The sequence below is a fragment of the Myotis myotis genome, unplaced genomic scaffold, assembly GCF_014108235.1.
Source record: "Myotis myotis isolate mMyoMyo1 unplaced genomic scaffold, mMyoMyo1.p scaffold_m19_p_7, whole genome shotgun sequence".
Classification (NCBI taxonomy): domain Eukaryota; kingdom Metazoa; phylum Chordata; class Mammalia; order Chiroptera; family Vespertilionidae; genus Myotis; species Myotis myotis.
This window is the reverse complement of record NW_023416379.1, coordinates 55,303,483-55,316,788: the sequence shown is the minus strand read 5'-3', so window position 1 is coordinate 55,316,788 and position 13,306 is coordinate 55,303,483. Positions and strand designations below refer to the sequence as shown.

At 48.4% G+C, this 13,306-nt stretch overlaps 1 protein-coding gene and 1 long non-coding RNA gene across 2 annotated transcripts in view; one reads left to right on the top strand and one right to left on the bottom strand.

Annotated features, from left to right (window-relative positions):
* LOC118659979 overlaps positions 1 to 6,829 on the bottom strand; it is a 28,734-nt gene extending 21,905 nt beyond the window's left edge. Inside the window, exon 1 of the long non-coding RNA XR_004968772.1 lies at positions 6,710 to 6,829. This is a non-coding gene — a long non-coding RNA (uncharacterized LOC118659979). The remainder of the gene's footprint in view (positions 1 to 6,709) is intronic.
* NT5E (5'-nucleotidase ecto) overlaps positions 6,517 to 13,306 on the top strand; it is a 64,801-nt gene continuing 58,011 nt past the window's right edge. The window contains exon 1 of the mRNA XM_036316800.1: positions 6,517 to 6,959. Within this exon, the coding sequence (XP_036172693.1) occupies positions 6,621 to 6,959 (339 nt within the window). The 5' untranslated portion in view covers positions 6,517 to 6,620. The remainder of the gene's footprint in view (positions 6,960 to 13,306) is intronic.

Sequence of the window (13,306 nt, the reverse complement as noted above, 5' to 3'; positions counted from 1 at the left end):
CCCGAGGCTTCGCTCCCACTGAGAAAGCCTCTATCCTGTCAGAAAAAACAAATTGGGAAAGGGAAGAATACGCCCTCTTCTGTGGTTTAAAAACATAAAAAGAAACTCTCTGTGCCTGTGCCTGCTGGCTAGCCTCGGGTCTTGTCTCTCCAATATCTTCTTCCCTTTGACCCAGGGACAAATCTGAACTCCTTACGTGGGCCCATAATGTGGCTTCTGATCACCCCTTCAGCATCACATACATGTGCCTATACAGCAGGGTCTCAAATAATGTAGCTTTGCTCCATTTCATTTCGTTATAATGTTGGTGTATGTGCGTGAGGGGTGAGAGGGGGTGATGAGAATTAATTCCAGGCCGGGCCACTGTCTGTTGAGTTTGCAGGTTCTCCCCAGGTCTGTGTGGATTTTCTCTGGATACTCAGGTTCCCTCCCACATCCCAAAGATGAACTGGCATGGCTAAACTGTCCCAGTCTGAGTGAGTGTGAGTGTGGGTGTGCGTGGCCCTGCGATGGGATGGCGGTCTGTACAGGGTGGGTCTCACCTCGAGCCTGAGCTGAGCTGCCCAGATAAGTGGGCACAACCCTGAACTGGAATAAGTGGGTTGGGAAAGAATTATCTTACTTGTTTATATTAACCTCTTTTAAATGTATACAATGTGTTGCTCACCTGGTTTAAATGTGTTGCTCACCTGGTTTGGCCTGTGGACTGAAAGGTCCCAGGCTCAATCCTGGATAGGGGGCGTGCAGGAGGCGGCTGATCAATGATTCTCTCTCATCATTGATGTTTCTCTCTCTCCCTCTCCCTTCCCCTCTAGAATCAATAAAAATGTATTAAAATATACATATATTACTAGTAAATGTGTTTTAGGTCATTATTTAGAAGTTTCATGATCATTTTGTAACCAGAAATATGCCAAAGGAACTTAAGTCATTTTTTATGTCAATTAGCCTATGGTGAAATTGGTTTCATTATACATCACTTTGCTTAAAATCACAGTTTCCAAGAACCTGGATGACGTCACACAGCTTTGTGATTGCTTCATTTTGTCTTCATCTATTACTTTCCTAGGGCTGCCATAACAAAATACCACAAACTGGGTGGCTTAAATAACAGAAATTTACTAGCTCAGGGGTCTGGGGGTTAGAAGAATGAGATTTCAACAGGATTAGTTCTAAGGGCTGTGATGAAAAATTTTGTTCCATGACCCTCTCCTAGTTTCTGATGGTTTGCTGGCAATCTTTAGCATTCCTTGATAGCTGCTTTCCAGTTACAGGATGTTCTCCCTGTGTGTGTCTTATTAAGGAACAAATTCAACTGAGTATAAAAATCACAGTGGCTTTATTCAAAGAGTCATGATCCAGGCAGCATCCAATCTACCAGCTAAAAAGGAACTCAAAGAGATACACAAAGCAAGAGATTTTATGTCCAGAAGAAAGCAGGAATAAAGAAGTTGTCTTAGGGAAAAAAAAAGCAAATTGGTTACTGCAAGTTTACTTTCCTTAGAGGGGCTGGCAGGCATCTATCAGCAGATTGCCCATCTTATGCTGATCAGGTGTTCCTGATTGACTGGGCTAAGGCTGCATTTAAATTTATATCTGTCTCTGTGTCCAATTTCCCTTGAGTCATACTGGATGAGGGCCCACTCTAATGATTTCATTTTATCTCGATTACCTCTGTAGAGACCCTATTTCCAAATAAGGCCACATTCTGAGGCACCGGGTGTTAGGACTTCAACATATCTTGTTGCTAGGACACAGTTCAACCCGTAAACACTTTGGCCTCCTCTACACGGTAAGAGCTTTAAGGACAGGTCTGTCCGGTAACCCATTTTAGCCCCGGAGCCTGACTGACTGTCCCCCAGATGCTAAGTGTTCAACAAATATTTGCTGAATAAACAAACAGGTGACGATCCCACCTTCTTTGGACTTTTCTCGCGTCAAATAAAATATGAACTGTGTACATACTACAGGCAAAGCACTAAATTATTTTATGTTATTCAATGATGTGAACAATTCTCCCTAATTCTAAAGCATGAGTGCTTGCATACTTGGGAAACAGACACCACTGTATGTTCAAGAATTTGAAGCAAAATTTAACTTTTAACCCAGCATGTTAAGGATTTCATGTGAAAGTAAGCACCTTGGAAGTGTTTCTGAAGAGCTAGGATATTAATATCTAGGGCTCATGGTAAATGGAAACTGCTGAGCAAAAGCAGTGCTTGAGTTGTTGCCTGCTCACCAGAGAACAAGGCTTTCGGAGTCTCCCCTTTGAGAGTCACAGTAGCTCTCAAGTTGACCCTCCACTATAAACCGGAGTAAGGACTTATCTAGTTTTCTGTGCACCTTTCTTTTTCTTCCTGGTGGTTGGTGGGATCCAACAGAATCATGTATTTGAATTCTTTGGACTTAGAACCCAGCAACATGGCTCCATCATGTGATGGCAGAAAGGGGCTTAGAAGGTAACAGTGATTATCAAACCTGCCCACTCAGGAGTGACATAGGTCCTCCTGCCTGCGAGAAGCATCACCATCTCACCTGGAGGGAGGGAGACCCAAATCCCATGTCACCTCTGATGAGGCTGGGAGGAGGGTGGGCCTCCACTGTGTGAAGGGGGCAAGGCCTGATTTGCGTGGGAGGGGAGATGCTGGGGCTACTTCTGCTGGGTGGTCGAGTGGCTGCGAGGGAGGCTGCAGGCTGAACTTCTGTCTGCCCCAGCGGTGGAGCTGGTGGGTCTGAGCTGAGGTAGCAGAGTGGATGAGTGGGCAAGAAGAATTGTTTCCACACACTCTATACATTCTACGTGTCCCCACTAACTCAGACCCAACCCTCTTTATTAGGTCTGGTTTATGAAAGGGGCAGATATACACTGATTTTTCTGCTGTGGCCACCAGGAGACTGTGGCAAAAGTGAGAGAGGCCGAAACCAGTTTGGCTCAGTGGATAGAGCATCAGCCTGCGGACTGAAGGGTCCCAGGTTCGATTCCGGTCAAGGGCATGTACCTGGGTTGCGGGCATATCCCCAGTAGGAGATGTGCAGGAGGCAGCTGATCGATGTTTCTCTCTCATCGATGTTTCTGACTCTCTGTCTCTCTCCCTTCCTCTCTGTAAAAAATCAATAAAATATATTTTTAAAAAAGTGAGAGAGGATGTCCAGCTTCTTGAGTCTCCTCAGAAATCCCCAGACCAAGAACTGCTCCTGTCAAATATGATAGATTGGCAAGAGGAAGGGCAGCAAGATATAAACATTGTGAGTAGGCAGAGAACTTGTGTGAAATATCATTTCACTAGAGGCCTGGTGCATGAAATTCGTACAGGGAGCGGGGGGGGGGGGGGGTCCCTCATCCTGGCCTGCACCCTCTGGCAATCCAGGACCCCTGGGTGGATATCCGACTGCCAGTTTAGGCCCTACCCCTGCAGTCGGACATCCCTCTCACAATGTGGGACCACTGGCTCCTAATCGATCGCCTGCCTGATCGCCCCTAACCACTCTGCCTGCCTGCCTGATTGCCCCTAACTGCTCACCTGTCTGCCTCATCACCCCTAACCGCCTCTGCCTTGGCCCCTGCCACTACAGCTTCATCCGGAAGGATGTCTGGAATTATGTCCGGAAGGTCGTTTGGCTGTCTGGTCTAATTAGCATATGACACTTTTATTATTATAGATGTGCCCTGACCAGTGTGGCTCAGTTGGTTGGAGCATCATCCCCTACACCAAAAGGTGGTGGGTTCACTTCCCAGTCAGGGCACGTACCCAGGTTACAGGTTCGATCACCAGTTTGGTCATATGAGAGGGAACCAATCAATGTCTCTCTCTCAAATCAATTAAGAAAAAGAAATAAAGAAAGATAGTTACATGTATAAAAGAGGGGCAACCTGTTCAACTGTGAAATCTTGAACAATTAATTTAACATGTGGAACCTCAGTTTTATTACAATAAAAGGGGACTAATAACTTCTATCCCTTTACACTTTTGTGAGGACTTAATAATTTAACAAGAGTGTTGGATTCAGTTGGATTCAAAATCTGCCTTCCACCTACAAGTTGAATGTTCTTGGATAAATTATTTAGCCAGGTTAAATAACATGTTAAGTGTTCTCATCAGTAAAAGAAAAATACACTGTGAACTGTGTAACCCAAGCGTGGCAGGATGCCTGTGGGCAATTACATTGAGTGGCCAGATTATTATGACCACCCCATCAGTACAATGAAAATGAAGTGAATTAGTTATGCAAATAATAATAATAATAAAACCTTGAGAGTATTTGCTTAGGAAGTTTTCAATATTCAGTATTTGGGGAAGTGTCAATGAAGAACTAATGGGGTGGTCATAACAATCTGGCCACTCAGTGCAGATTTCTGTTTTCACCTCAAAGCAGGTCTCAGATTTTTAGTTAAGTTTACCTAAATAAGTGTGTGTGTTTTAAAATAGCCTCATGACATCAGATTTGGCAATGATTTACCAGATATGACACTAAACCCATGGGCAACAAGAGATAAAAATAGATAAATTGCACTTCATCAAAATATTAAAGTTTGGGTGCACTCTCCCTCTTGGGAACACGCCTGGCCTTCCCTCCCTTTGCCTTTCTCTCTCCTAAGCTCCAAGGGTCCTTCTTTTGCTTCTGTAACAAATTAAAAAGATAGTTGTACACCAGGTTCAAGTAGCACTATTTACAGTAGCCAAAAGGTGGAATCAACCAATGTCCATCGATGGATGAATGAACAAACAAGATATGATATATACATACAAAGGAAGGAAATTCTGCTCCCTCTCCCTCTTTCTCTCTCTCTCCACCCTTCCCACCCTCCCTCCCTTCTACCGATATATCAATCAATAAATAAAACTTTTAAAAAGACTGCTGTTTGAACTAAATAAATAAAAAGTAGGAACTTCTGACATGATACAACATGAATGAATCTTGAGGACATCATGCAAAGTGAAGTAAGTCAGTTGCAACAGATAAATATTGTATGAGAAGCCTAAAGTACTCAGATTCATAGAGACAGAGTACAGTGATGGTTGCCAAGGTCTGAGGGAAAGGGGGAATGGAGAGTTATTGTTTAATGGCTACCGAGTTTCCGTCTGGGAAGATGAAAGAGTTCTGGAGATGGATGGTGGTGAGGGTTGTAAAACAATGTGAATAAACTTAACGCTACCAAGTTGTCCACTTAAAAATGGTTGAAGTAGTAAATCTTATGTATATTTCATCCTAAAATGCTTTTTAAAAAATGCTTGATGCATTCGGACACGTGTAAGGACTACATCTGCTGTTCTGTAAAGCATACACGATGGGACACCTAGCAGGGGCGCCAAAGTAATTCCCTCCTTCCCTTCCCAAAGTGGCTACATTATTTTCTAGTTATAGCTGCTATTCCATATTCTATTAATGTACAACTTAGTGATAGTCGCTTACATACCCTGTGAAGTGACCACCACGATGTGGCTCGCACACCTCTGACCCTCTACAGAGTTATTACACGATTACTGACCATACTCCCTATGCTGTACTGATTTTATAACTGGCAGTTTGCACTTCTCGATCCCCTTCACCTTTTCCACCCACCCACCCCAATCCGGCAACCCAAGCGGCTAGATTACTGATTGCACAAAGAAATCGATCTGTTCAACAGAGGGAAATACTGCCATTTTTAATTCTATTAGAACGATGACTACTTTATTGTAGGCATTCCTATTACCTTCCTTGCCAAAAGCTTTGGCTTAAAACGCGCGTTCGCCATCCTTAACACATTAGACCCTCAAAAACAGGACAGACAGAGAAAGAATGCCTACAAAAGCAACAAAAGGCGGCATCCCGACCCCCCGCTGTTCATTTCACTGCTCAGGGTTTGTTTTAGCTGCCAATAGCCGTCTACGCACCGCACCGCTGCAGTTGTATCATTACGGTTTTAATCACAAATAACCCCGGGCTGGATTCGAATGATTTCTTAGCTTCTGAGGTTCCACGTCTGAACAAAGTAGCCTCAGTGAGTTCTCACGACGACTGGAAGGAGAGCGCTGGTTGTCCCAGAACCCGTTTGTTCCCACCGCCCCCAAAGCAAAGCGCTTCTCTCCGCTGCGCTCGCTCCCTCTTTGCTCTTCTCCCCCCACTCCTCACGTCGCCGTCTTTCTTGGCACCTCCTTTCTTCACCCTCTTTCCCTTCTTCCAGGGACCCGCTCGCACAGCCACAAGTCCAACACGAACCGTGCGATTTCTCTTTAGAAAAACTCGTGCCTCAAGGCGAGAATCAGCGAGGACGCGGCCGCAGGATGGACGCTCCCACTCCACCAGCAGCGGGACTGCGCGCCCGGGCTCTCGGGTCGGGTGGGGCCGGGATCGCGGCCGGGGATCGCTCCTCGCCCGGAACAGCCTCCCACTGTTACTGCGGGAGCGGGTGCCAGCCGCTAGCGCCGCCCGGGCGCCCGGGTGCCTGGGTCGGATCGGGTGACCCAGCGGGCGTGCGCCTGGCCGCGGGGCTGGGCTCCCGGCGGACAGAAGGCCCGCCCCGTCCCGCCCCGCCCCGCTCTGCAAAGAGCCTAACTCCTGCGCTCGCCCGCACTCCCGCCGCTCCGCGCCGCCCGCCCGGCTCGCCTGCTCCCGCGCCCACTCCACGCGCCGCAGCCATGTGTCCCCGAGCCGCACGGGCCCTGGCACCGCGACTCCTCGCGCTGGGCGCGCTGCTGTGGCCGGCGGCCGGCGCCTGGACACTCACCATCCTGCACACCAACGACGTGCACAGCCGGCTGGAGCAGACCAGCGAGGACTCCAGCAAGTGTATGCACCCCGACCGCTGCGTGGGCGGCGTGGCGCGGCTGTACACCCAGGTGCAGCGGCTGCGCAGCTCCGAGCCCCACGTGCTGCTGCTCGACGCCGGCGACCAGTACCAGGGCACCATCTGGTTCACCGTGTACAAGGGGGCGGAGGTGGCGCACTTCATGAACGCCCTGGGCTACGACGCCATGGTAAGCGGGTGGCCCCGGAGCCCCGGGAGGAGTGGGAACTGAGCGGGAAGCCGGGGAGGAGGAGGAGCCCGTGGCTTGGCACCGGGTGGCCAGCCAGCGCCTGGGAGCGAGGTAGGGAGAAAGGCCAGCGTGCCAAGTAGGTACAGACGCGGAAGTCTCTCGGATGATGCATCTAAACGTGTTGAAGTTGGCGCTCCCACCATGAGATGTGAGTAGTTAGGGGAGCAGAAACCAGCCCTGCCTATCAGAGGAATAAGCTGGGGCACGTCGGAGTTGGGCAGCTCTCAAGTAGACCTGTCACGCATCGCGCTCACTTGCTGCTCCCGCTGTCTTAGAATGCTTCATCTCGGTTTTACTGGAAGGAAAACTCAGGTCAAAGTCCTTGGGTACATGATCCTGGGCACCAGCTCCAAAAGAGGAGACCTGTTATGTATGGATTCCAGAGCCCTTTGACCCCAGCTTGACCTTGATGAAGTTCCCAGCCTCAGGTTAGGTGCTCTGCTCAGCTACCTTAAGTGTTGCAAGCTGTTTACTGTCTCCGTGTCTCCGTTCTGGCAGCTAAAAAGTGGGGGTAAGAACTCTGTGTACCTCGCAGAGTTGCCTGACACGAAGTGCATGCAGCTTCTATACATGTTAGTTCTTCTTCTTACCAGACACTGCTGTGTAAATCTAAGAAACGAAAGAAATTTCCACAGAGGACCAGAATGCTGAAAACGCTGGGGTTTCAGAGGACTTCAATAAAACCAGTTTGGCAGCAGAGATTTAGGAAGCATCCAGCTTAAGAGACAAGGGACTCCTAGAACACGTGCAAGAGTTTAAGTCCAAGCTCCCAAGTTCTCTGGTAAAGATGCTGCCTTATTTGTTGTACTGAATTTTGGAGAAGGAGCAGAGAGGGTTACACAGGAATGAATAAGTATAACCAGTTTGCGTGTTTAAGCAAACCCCTCCCCCAAGTTTAACCCTGTGTACTACCCTTGAGGAAGGAAGTCTGTGGAGAACCTGGGAACCAGAACTTAGGAGTGTCAGAAGAGAAAGAACAGAGCAAGGGTCCAGGGCAGGGGTGGGCAAACTTTTTGACTCGAGGGCCACAATGGGTTCTTAAACTGGACCGGAGGGCCAGAACAAAAGCATGGGTGGAGTGTTTGGGTGAACTAATATAAATTCAAAGTAAACATCATTACATAAAAGGGTACGGTCTTTTTTTTTTTTTTTAGTTTTATTCATTTCAAACAGACCGCATACGGCCCGCGGGCCGTAGTTTGCCCACGGCTGGTCCAGGGCAATCTGTGAAGTCCTGGCTGGGGAAGGGCAGGAGAGGTGTGGGCGAGTCTGGGGAACAGAGGCCTAGTAAGACACTTTGTATGAGAAGAGCACAGAGGTCGGCAAAGCACAATGCTGGATTTTTTCCTGGAAACTTAGAAAAAGAAGGACAGGAAAAGGTGATAAGAGAGTACAGTTGTTTCGTTTTCTTCAACAAGAAAGCTCATTTTAGAGAGAGGAGAGAAGGGCAGATGGCTGGGTTGAAGGTTATCAGAACCTCTCAAAGCAGCAGCAATTCAAAGGGATCCCCAAGCCCCAGTGTTTATGGGGTGCTCAGCAGAAGAATGGTGGGTCCCAAGAACTCTGTGTGGCTTCACAGCCTGACCTGCCTGATGCTTAGTACACAGTAATGGCCAGATAAATATTTATCTAATTAAATTGTTATTAGCCTACTTCTCCATTTCCCCTCCAGAAGGGTAGAATAAACCTTACATGAGTTTGTTTTGATTTCACATATAAACCACAACTTTGTAAACTTTTCTTTCTGTGACACCCTTTTCTCCACAGTTGTGTAAACTCCTTTGGGGTGGTTGGGGTGGGGGGGCGGGGAAGAATTCCTAGTTTTCTCTGATAATACTGTTTTCCTCTTTAAGTCACTGAGCTCCTGGTGTTAACCATCTTATCCAGTGTTTATGACAGGACTCTGGGCGAGGTGGGGGCCGTCTGCAAGTTCCAACCCATCACCACCAGGAATGCTTTGAATGCTTTTTAGAATGTTGGATGGAATTATTTTCTTTTAAGTTTCACTCAGAGTGGCTGGACTGGGGCTTGAGGCTACATACATAGTTGGCAGGGGGTGAAGGGGGCGAGGAGCTCCAAGGGGGCTGGCTGAAAGCCACCTTCCTGATAGCATCTCATCAGGACTTTGTGCAATTCTGGGGTTTGAGGAGCACAATTTTTTGACCTGCATCAAATCCTAGTTCTTGCAATGCTTTAGCATGTGGCAAAACACTGCCCTGTTGTTGTTTTGCAGAGATGTTTCACTGTCCTTTTGTTTATACTACTCTCAGGAAATTATTGGTGTTCCGCTATAAAGGTTTCCCTGCCCGCCTGCCCGCCTACCCACTGCCCACTTCTTGAATCTCAGGAAACTGGAGATTCCAGAGTGGAAAACAGTTGTGGAGGGACAATCTCCAGTTCTCTAAAAGCCGGACCTGGTTAGAGGAGCCACAAATAAGGACTCGGGTGTGGGTGGCAAAGAGGAAGCTGCTGGAACCCAGCTAAACCCCAGGAGTTCCCTCCAGCAGAGTCTCTGAGGAGGCGTAGACTTCCCAGACCTGCTGCAGCCGGGTGAGGGCTGCTGGAGCAGTTCTGAGAGGCCCACAGGTCCCAGGGTGAGACTGCAGACCTCACAGACCCTGCTGGCAGACAGCTCTAGAGGCAGGACAGCAGAGCGGGGGAGGCCTGGTGTCCCTGGGCAGCAGGAGGACAACGTGGATGCACTCACTCCCACCGGGAGGGAGGCCAGGTTACTTTCTCGGGCCTCCTGTTCCCTAACTGTAAAGCAGGAGGGATAACCCCACCCTGCACTGAACGATGCAAGTGATAAGTAATTTGAACCTCCCCAGTGCTCAGCAGAGGTTCATTCCATGGGTTCTAAAAGAAAAAAAAAGATTGAGAGGAAGGGAAGGCTTGGGTTTTACAGCCATCCCTTTGTCTGATTCTGACCACCTGGCACAGTCTACCTCCCTCTTCCATCCCTTCCACCGTCTTTTCTAAGCCCCATTGTCTAAACTATCCTTAATGTTTACTCATTGAGCAGACTTATGAAATCCTCCCCGCCGCCCAAGCACAAAGCCAAACGAATTCATCTCTACAAGTGAGAGTCTCACCATTGAGGTGGGTGGGCTGTGAGGAAGGGCAGCCTCCTCTCTAGCTGCCCTTGCTTCCGAGGCCTGGCCCCTGAGCCCACTTTCTGCCCAAAAGACCGCGGCCTTAGCCTTAACGAATTGCCCCAGGGAGCCTGAGCCAGCAGCTGGGGTGGGGACCACTGCCCCTGTCTTTAACTCGCCCAGGGGACCACTAGCCAGGTACCCATGTCACGCTTAGGCAACCATTGTAACGTGTGAGATGGTTATGTTTTGTTCCTGTGTGTACTTGCAGAACCTTTATTATTTGAGGTGCTTGTTTTTAAATTATGTTACTCAGCTCATTCTTGTCCTTACTTTCGTCCTAAACTGGTATGATCTGTCCCTGTCATTTTGAGTCTACCGTGCACATACATATAATTGTGCATCATGCCCCACAGAGATCTCCCCCCCTCCCCCACGCCCCAGTGATGGGTTCACAGAGATCACGAAAATTCTGCTGTAATTCCACAAGCATGCTACTCCTAATAGCCTCCTGCCAGTCCCGCTGTGGGCATTTCTTTGGGCAGGATTGCTGACCACAGGCACGTATATGTTGACTTTGACTAAGGCTGCCACATTGCTTCCTGAGTGACTGGAGCCCCCTCCCCCTCCCCCTTTTCCCCACGAAGATGTGAAGCCCTATCCTTACCCATACCTTGTGGCATTGTCCCGCTTTCCAGCAGGTGTCAGGTGACATGCTTGCTTGATCTTGTATTTTTCTAATAAATAGTGAGTTTGATATATTTGTTGATTTTTGAGGGGGGCTTCCTCTTTCCTAATTGCATGTTCACATTATTTGCTCTTTTTTAAAATTGGGTTTGCTCTATTTTTCTTGATTTCCAGAAGTTCTAGGTATTGATCTGTGATCATTTTTAACCATTTGTATGCCATACGCATCTATAGACGCAAGTGGTGGTCCTTTTTTAATTAAATTCAAGTAATCATGGCAGTTAATGGGTTAAACTTTGAAAATATTTTTGATTATGTTATGTCCATTAACTTTGTCTATAGTGTCTTTAATTGAACAGAAATTCTTCATTTGGTATAATCAAATTAATCTTTCCTTTAGCCTTGCAGTTTGTACTTTTGAAAGTTTACATGACTTTATCATTTGAAGCTTATGGTCCCTGGTACTTATCACCAGAAATTCAGAGCTCAAATTAGATTATTATCTCTCTGCCTTTTGATGATAATAATCTATAATCTGGGGGTATGGCATCACCTCTCTGAGTCACTAGTTCCTTATACTATATAATAAAAGGCTAATATGCAAATTGACCGAACAGCAAAACAACCAGTCGCTATGATGCACACTGACCACCAGGGGGCAGATGCTCAATGCAGGAGCTGCCCCCTGGTGGTCAGTGTCCTCCCACAGGGGGAGCACTGCTCAGCCAGAAGCCGGGCTCACAGCTGGCAAGCACAGCGGCGGTGGCAGAAGCCTCTCCTGCCTCCGCAGCAGTACTAAGGACCCCTCGGGGGATGTCCCCCAGGGAGCGGGCCTAAGCCAGCAGTCGGACATCCCCTGAGGGGTCTTGGACTGCGAGAGGGTGCAGATCAGGCTGAGGGACCCCCCCCCCTGCAGTGCACAAATGTTGTGTACCAGGCCTCTAGTTCTATATAATAAAAGCCTAATATGCTAAGTGTCTGGTTGACCGGTCGGCCATTCGACCAATCAAAGCGTAATATGCTAATGATATGCTAAGGCCGTTCAGCCGCTCGCTATGACGTGTAGTGACCACCAAGGTGCAGACAGTCGACCAGTCAACGAGTGCTATGGCATGCACTGACCACCAGGGAGCAGAGAGTGGACCAGTCAACCAGTCACTATGACGTGCACTGACCATCAGGGGGCAGACACTCTGATCAATAGGTTAGCTTGCTGCTGGGGTCCAGCTGATCAGGACTGAGCAAGATGGGCCTGACACGCCCTGGAGCCCTCCCGAAGTCCTTCCCCAGCTGGCCAACCTCCCACATCCCTCCCCAGCCTCGATTGTGCACAAGGGGGGGGGGGGGTCCCTCGGCCTGGCCTACACCCTCTCACAATCCGGGACCCCTTGGGGGATGTCAGAGAGCCAGTTTCAGCCCAATCCCACAGACCAGGCCGAGGACCCCCCACTGGTGCACGAATTCATGCACCAGGCTTCTAGTATGTAAAATAAAGGATTTGAACCAGCTCATCTCTGAGGTTCCTCACATCTCTAAACAAATAGTGTCCTAAGATATGTTTTGATTTAGTTAAAGGGTAGGAGGATGAGGCAAAGGTGCAAAGGCAGGAATCTGCAAGGTGGACCAGCCTGGACCATGGCAAGTGCCAGCAATCATGGGAGGTGAGGTACACAGCTTACAGGCATCTTGAAAAGTTTGGGATCACCTCTGTTGTCAGGGGAGCCACTGGAGGTTTCTGAGGAGAGCCTGACAGTGGTCTAATAAAAAAGAAATGTTTGGTCTTTGTCCCCAGTTTCTGAGAGCGTCTTGTATATGCTAATAAGATGACTGGTGGCTGGGGACCCTTAGATAGTTTCAGAATGAGGGCTGGTGGCCAGAAAGACCAATCCATGGGTAGAGGTTTGAAATTTTCAGCTTCCCTTCAACCTCCTGGGTTGGAGAGGGACCAGAGATTGAGCTAGCCACCAAGAGCCAATGATTTAATCAATTGTGCCTTTGTAATGAAACTTCCATTAAAAACCCCTAAGTGATGGAGTTCAAAGAGCTTCTGGGTCAGTGAACACGAGGTGTTGGAAGGGTGGTATGCCCAGAGAGGGCATGGAAACCCACACACCCCTCTTCTTCCCACCATACCTTGTCCCATGCATGTCTCCCATTTGGCTGTTCCTGAGTTGGATCCTCTATAATACACCAGTAATAGTAACTAAAGCACTCTCCTGAGTTTCATGAGTCATTCTAGTGAACTGTCAAACCTGTGAAGGTTTGATAGCTGATTGGTCAGTAGCACAGGTGGCCCAGGACAGGCAGCGAGCATCTGAAGTGGGGGCAGTCTTGTAGGCCTGAGCCCCTACCTTGTGGGATCTGATACCCACACCAGGTAGACAGTGTCAGGATTGAATTGTCAAACACCCCGTTGGTGTCTGCAGGGAATTGGTTACTGAGAAAAACCTCTCAGCAACATAGAAGAATCAGAGTTTGGGAAGATGAGCAGAGATGGATGGAAGGAGA